The 7,447-nt window shown below is 31.3% G+C and overlaps 1 protein-coding gene across 1 annotated transcript in view; it reads right to left on the bottom strand.

Moving 5' to 3' along the window:
- Positions 1-6,683: 6,683 nt before the first annotated feature.
- LOC105619354 (transcription initiation factor TFIID subunit 4) overlaps positions 6,684-7,447 on the bottom strand; it is an 11,228-nt gene continuing 10,464 nt past the window's right edge. Inside the window, exons 10-11 of the mRNA XM_012200873.1 lie at positions 7,101-7,283; positions 6,684-6,953 (exon numbers count right to left, since the gene is read on the bottom strand). Coding sequence (XP_012056263.1) covers positions 6,684-6,953; positions 7,101-7,283 — 453 coding nt within the window. The remainder of the gene's footprint in view (positions 6,954-7,100; positions 7,284-7,447) is intronic.

The following is a 7,447-nucleotide window of genomic DNA, read 5'->3' as shown; positions in this document are numbered from 1 at the left end:
TTCTTTCTTCCTTCCCCCTCCCCCTCCCTCCTCTCTCTCTCTCTCTCTCTCTCTCTCTCTCTCTCTCTCTATACAGCCACATAATTTAATAAAAAAATTGAAAACAATGAGATACCTCCTTTTATAGGAGCATCTCTTTATTTATTTGAAATATTTCTAAATAAAGAAATAAATAATAATTAACCGTACAATTGTTCCACTAGTGCTCCTCTAGTCTCTTCTTTCACAGCATCTCCGTCGCTGTTCCTTCAACGCTTTGTTGAATTCCTTCATGGCACGTGCACGAAATTCTCGAGGATAATGATATTAACAATATTCACTTGCAAAAACATAATAGACACAATCTCGCGTGCGCTGATTGGCAAAATATAGAGGTGTGAGTTCGCGTTGTATGCTCCAACATGCTCCAATGTAACTCCTATTTATTTCAACGAGCGCGTTAGAGTAAGTAAATGCTATGATAGGAGCATTAAATGCTATATTAGAGCTCAATATAGAGATGATATGCTTCAATATGCTCCTATCACAGCTCCTATTTACTCCAATGTATTTATTAGAAAGAAGAAAGTAGAAACTATGGCAGGAGCATATTGGAGCATACGACACAACAAACCTTACGACACTCGTACAATACTCCGCACAGCACACTTCCGACAATCTCACACGCAACGTGCACTTCACGAGGCTGCGGTGGAAGAATATTGCTAACAAGATACGATCGCGTAGAAATACAATCCGTTCGATTACGATCTACGATATCACACGAATAGACGCAACGGATTTAATAAAATGACGAAGGCGGGAAATTGTAGATCTCGCGGTCAACTTCACGCGAGGACATCATCACGAATATCACGGTGCTCACTTGTTGTTCTCTGCAACACTTTACACACTTTTCGCACTTTTCATCACAATACATCGCTTATGTTTTATAACGATTTTATCATATACACATTCTGATGACTAAATAACACGAGTAGCGTAAATAAATAACTGTGTGTAAAAAACACGACTAAATATCCATGAAATACGATATCGCGTGAAAATATCGCGTCTCCATTGATCAACGCATTCGCGCAATAATTCTCGATCAAAAAACTCGCGAAATATGCGTTTTAACGAATCCTCAATAGATCTTGGATCTCTTTATCACTCTTTACATTGCGCGATTATTCGTATTCACGATTTATTATATTTACGACTGTACTTACTATCTACTTCACGACGCGTCGCGATGCCATAGCTTACGTTGTCCGTTAATGATGACGGAAAATTTACGAAATTGACGGCAACTTCACCCCAATATGATACGCACAACGTGAATCAAATTAATAGTTAAAAAGGATGCAACTAATTATCCAAAAGTAAGCCAAGATCAAGACATTTCGAAAATATAAATAAAATAGGAAATTATGTATTATTAATAAATGTTGTCAATTAACAAGGAATGATGGCTTGTTATTAATTGAACTACTCAATTGATTTGATTCGTGTATTTCTTCTATGCGTTCGACATGAAGGTGGCAAACAGATTACGGTCAAATTACATCTGCGCAAAATTTAAAAAGCGAATCTAATTCAAGTATTGATAAAAATATATATATAATGATAGTAATAAATGAAGTATAAAAAATTAAATCGACTTTTTTTTATATTTGGAGAACAAATTGTTCTTCAAAAATAATATTCACTTCTATAAGATATTCACTTCAATAAGATTAACTTTAATTAATTCGCTAATTTATTCTTTTATTTCTTTCTTATTTTTAGAATTAGAAACAAATAAAAAAAAAGCTAAACTGAGATTAAAATTAATCTACATTGGTAGAAATGAACATAAGAAATTCGTATCTTGGCGAAAATAAACAGAATCTATCATCAAGGATATATCAATTGTTTGTAATTTCAAATGTGTGGCATGAATTAACGTAATTAGTTTTAATAAGTGTAGTTATTATTTTATATGGATAGATATGTATTATTAAACATACGTTCGCCGTAATGGCTATCGTGCGTTTCAGCGTAGTGGCACAAGATTACGATGCCACAAGCAATATCGAGTTTTCTCATCAAATCTCTGAAAAGGGCTGTCTTCTCGTCAAGCTCTGTTCAAAGATCTGGTAAATGCATGCTTACGTCTGCCAGCGACGAGGGACCACAAATTCCTGGTGAAATTGCATTTGATTACAGTGTCTAAACGATCAATCGGAACCCTGTTTAAGAATGTGCGGCGATAATATAGTTCCTATAGTTCCTGGATTTCGTTCAAAGGTCAAGAATTGAATAATTTCGCAAAAGACTAATCATTTCGAGAAAAGAGCAGAAAAAACATGATAAAGAGTAGCCATAAAAAAATTATTTTTCTGCTGTCTTATTCAAAAAGAAAAAACAAGAAAAAACGATAAAAAGATGCATCGAATACTTTTCATAGTGTTTAAAAAATGTTTATTTAAAAGAATTTATCTGCACGTAACATTAAGCGTACTAAAGCGTAATATTGTATCAGTGTATTTTAATATAACTACTGTTATTATTTTATACTGTAGAAAATAGAAATAGAGAAAATTCATTAAAAAAAATTTAGAAAATATATATAGCTTGATCAGTTTGATGCAGACTAAGCAAGAATGAAGCGTGTACGTGAGAGGCAAAGTAAGAGACTCATTGGGACTGCGTTGATCACATAACAGCGGGAATAAGGGATAAAGTGCACAAACGTCGTGCCCTCAGGCCCGTCTCCATGGTTACTATGAACTCAATATCCGAGTCGCCTGAGGGTTTCACTAGCCTAGGGCTGTCATCCCTCGAATCCATCTGGTGAAACGTTCTTCTCTCTGTCTCTCTTGCTCGCTCTTTCACTCTTCTCTCTTCCTCTGCTTCTCTGCGTCTCGTCTCTCTCGATGTCTCTCTCTCTCTCTCTCTCTCCCTTGTCGAACTGATTATATTCCATTTCTGGATCGCCCTGGCCACCTTAATACCGAGTTTTCCAATATACACAACACGAAGCCACAGGCTACGCGAAAAAACAGGCTTTTTAGATAGATATGAAATTCAAAGATATCCTCAACTTCCATCGTCATTGATCCACTTAAAAAAGTATGCAGCCAATACTTTGCAAAACATCTTGCACTTTATTCTATCACATATTACTTTCATCTTCATCTCATTCTCATTAGAAGTGCAAAACTAACTCGATTTCAATTACACATAAAGAAAAGTTTTCAAGAGCTTTCAAGAACTTAAGTTAATAGATATAACAAATTAATGATACAATAAATGTAGACTAATTTACATAAATTGAAAAGAAAATTGTTTTGAGTGTGAACATCAGGAAAAAGTGTATACAAATGCGAGAAATTTTTACCATCTCTTCTACAAATTATTCTCTAATCTTTTCATTTATAATTATTATCTTTAATTATCTTTTTATTTAAAATTCTTTTTGTTTTTTACGCTCAATATATATATACATTTATAAATTGTAATAAAATTACATCGAATTCTTTTTTTAAACACTTTATATTAAATAAGTAACTATCATTATCATCTCGCATACATTTGTTCTCTTCTATTTAGTTTAGATCAAAATATCATAGAAAGAGAGAAATGTTTTGTGAAGTGATGGTACTATCTACTCTCATAGAGTTAATAAAAATTTTGAGGATTGATTGTAATAGATTAATTACCTGGACTAACATTATAACATTGGAGATAAATCGTTCATTATTTAAACTTGGAAACACGCGTAAAGTTTCAAAATGGATATGTTCAAAAAGAAATAATATAAACTACAGATATATATATATACTCGCGCTATGTTCCAATATCATAAATATCAATATCCGCATTTGTGCATAAACAGTCATTGTTGAAAAAAAACTTCAAAAATATTTAATAAGATCATACTTAAAAAAAAATTAAAGATTTGTTTGATGCAAATTAGATATCACTAACGTGGTTAAAATTCTACGGTTATGTTTATCATTATATGTTTGCTCTTTCCAAAAAATATTCAACATAAATATTTCTGTAATATAAAAAATATAAAAAGGAAAATTCTATTTTTAATAATCATTTTAATGATTACATGATAGAATTAAAGATAATATCACACTAAAAAATAAAGAAATGTGATTTGCATTTCGACGAGATTTGTTTTCTTATATTTTATTATCTCACGCTTACTGCTTACCCAGTACAATTTATAAAAATATCATAATGTACCAAAATTGTAATGTACTTGTTATCTTTTCATAATCTTCTTCTCTATTTATAGATATATTAATTAATATTCCACCTACTGGCAGTAAAGAGAACGTTACGATTTATGCACGTTTTACGTTTTACTTCGAATTTGTAAAAAACGTTATAATAATTGCAAAGAGGACAATACAGCTAAGTGAGGATTTCTATACGTGATGTGCTCAGCAAAAATTGGTACATAATGATTTCAAACGCTTCCCAAATAAAGTATGCAGTTATTAAAAACGACTTATTTACACAAGGTATACACATTGCCATTTCTGTCACGACAGATTGTTTGAATATTAATTAGATAGATCAGGTGGGCATTATTTTTAGTTTAAATTTTAGCATATGTAAATGCTGTTCAATCGCAATAGTTCTCTCAAAAATGATCAAATCAATTGTAATGACAGAAAAAAAGTAATTGAAGTACTTATACAAATACGTACGTAAATTATGTCGCCTCCGATTATTCCTCCCATTACGCTTCAGATGTATGAAATTCTACATAACGATATTTTTCCAATTACATAAATTTTGTGCTATAATACATTACAATTCATATGTCCAAACTTATCTTCTTTACACATCATATTTGTTCAGTCTTTTCTACGTGAAACCGTTGACCAATTGTTAAACCAATTGTTGCGTGTAACAATAATTAACAATTGTGACTATTACACGCGTTCATTCTCCATTCTGTTTATTGATATCTGAAAGCTAAGAAACGTCATCATACGTCGGAATATATTATAATAGAAATGTTATTTTATTGTGCTCTTCTATTCAAACTGGAAGCACAGAAATTGCTAAATATTAAATGTTGATATAAATTATTCTCTCTCGACTTTGAGCATAGAATACATAAACATATTCCATATAACAATATATATCTTATACCAAATAATTTAATCAACACTTATGTATGGATTAGTAATAAAGGCGACATTATACTATTTCATAATAGGCATTTCAAAGATTGGCAGTACTCGAAAGTACGTGAGATTTCTTTTTACTGTAATATAAATCTTGATGATATAAACTGTTATATCAAAAATTGATAATTAAAGCAACATGAAGTAAAATATTTTAATAAAGGTATTATCAGAGTATGTGAAAGATTAACATGAGAGCTGTAAAACAATTGTGATACAAGGGAAAAATATCTACTAAAAATGTGCTTGTATTGCACAAATAGTTTCACATTATGTTGCAAACAATATGATGTAAAGCTACAAAGATTAATCATATGTTTTATGTGTATAAAACATTAATTATGACTAATATATATAACTTTCTTGACCGTCGAAAAAAATACAGACATATAAATAATATAATATAAACCGACATCACGAAAGAACCAAAAAAATAGATATTTTATAAGCATTGTTCTCTATGATCTCAGGCACCACGTACATTTGTGGCTACTTTTTTACATGTAAATCAGGTACTCGCTTTGAATTTGTTTTAATTTATTATGCAAAGTATTTCTGCAAAAGTTCATTATTAGCAGAATCCGCACCAAAATTCCGAGAAGGAAATATAAATAATTAAATTAATATCAATCAAAAAAATATTGGTTATTCTTAGTTTTGTAAATATTTCTTTAATAAAAAACGTAACAGCTAATTTTTTTTATAAACACTGAAAATGTTGATTGCAATATACAACATAATATACTGATAACAATTCCAACTTCCGGTGGAGAGTAGCTATATTCTGTTGTACCAACATTGAAATTATCACTATTTAGTAATTATGTGTAAGATATTGTACAAATTATTCCATACTTTTTGGACAGTGTGCTCGCGGTATTATTATTACATTATAGTTTGCAAAAATACGATTTACTATTATAACAAAACCTGCTTATTTTACACTAGCGCTACAGTGTCCAAAAGTATAGGTCAAGGTATTACAATGCAGCAAACCTACACATAGTGACAAGACATTCATTCATTTAATGTACATTCACACATTCATTATGTAACAATATTTCTATGGTCACACATACATGATTTTCTCTCTTTTTTTCTTTCTCTCATACACACCACGAAAGGATTACGTAGAGACTAATCACGAGACATGTGCTCATACACATTACTCTTTTCATCGATGCGATTTTGTGTTGAAAAATAAAGAGCGATCTATTATGTTACATTAAAAAACGTATGCTACAGTTAAAAAATGTTCAGTCATTTACAATAGGGAAGCTTAGTATCGACATGATGGAAACAATTTTACCTTGAATATACGCACAATCCCAAGCTAATTCCCAATAATTTTCATTGCAATAATATGCAATTTTCCAATAACTTACTATACATTGCAACGTAAAATAACGTCGCACGATCCATCGAGGCCAGCTCATACAAGACCATGCAGATAGAGCGCCAGATTTTGGGCGGGTCACTAAAGTTCCTGCCCTTCACAGTGCATCACTTCAAGTACGATTTATACAGTGTTGTGCTTCTACATGTTTCTTTCTCTTGTTCGAGAAGAAATATTAAATCCCTGAAGTTCACTCTCTTCAAACGTGGTCTCATGGGCATTTGCCTATTTAATCCGCTCACTGATGCATTTGCGCTAGGAGTACTGTTGGTCGATCCTGCCGTATCGAGTTTAGGCTTTTTACGAGGGCCAATTGCTTGCAAAGCTGTTATATTCGCATCCCTTGTTCTTAATTGTTCCATCTCTGCGCGTTGCATCTAAAATATTTTAAATAAATTCATTTTAAATAAATTATGAAAAGATAAACTTCAAGAGAAACTATGATTAGAAAAAAAATTAGAATTTACGTAACATAATTTATAATAGATTGCAAAAATATAAGTATTATATAAGTATTATATTACCTCTTTGGCCTTAGCTTTTAATTCTGCTTGCTTGGGATCTTCTGTTTTTGCACGACTCTTTGCGGCACGTAAAAGTAATTCCCGTTCTTGTTCTTCGTGTTTTCTACGTTCGATTCTATCTAGATCTTCCAAAAATTTTAATTGTCCTCTTACATCTTGTGTTACTTCATATCTAGGATCGACCTGTAACCAGGTAGAATATTATAAAAACGAAAAAGAGAACCCGCTAAAATATTCACTAATTTATATTTAAAAATTTTAATTAATAGATTGATATCTACGAATTATATCTGTATGAATAGAAATACAAACATTTAAAATAAATAATGTTCCTCTCTCTCTCTCTC

Source organism: Atta cephalotes (genome assembly GCF_000143395.1).
Source record: "Atta cephalotes unplaced genomic scaffold scaffold00021, whole genome shotgun sequence".
Classification (NCBI taxonomy): domain Eukaryota; kingdom Metazoa; phylum Arthropoda; class Insecta; order Hymenoptera; family Formicidae; genus Atta; species Atta cephalotes.
Note: the sequence above shows the minus strand (reverse complement) of the source record. Positions and strands in the feature narration are given on the sequence as shown.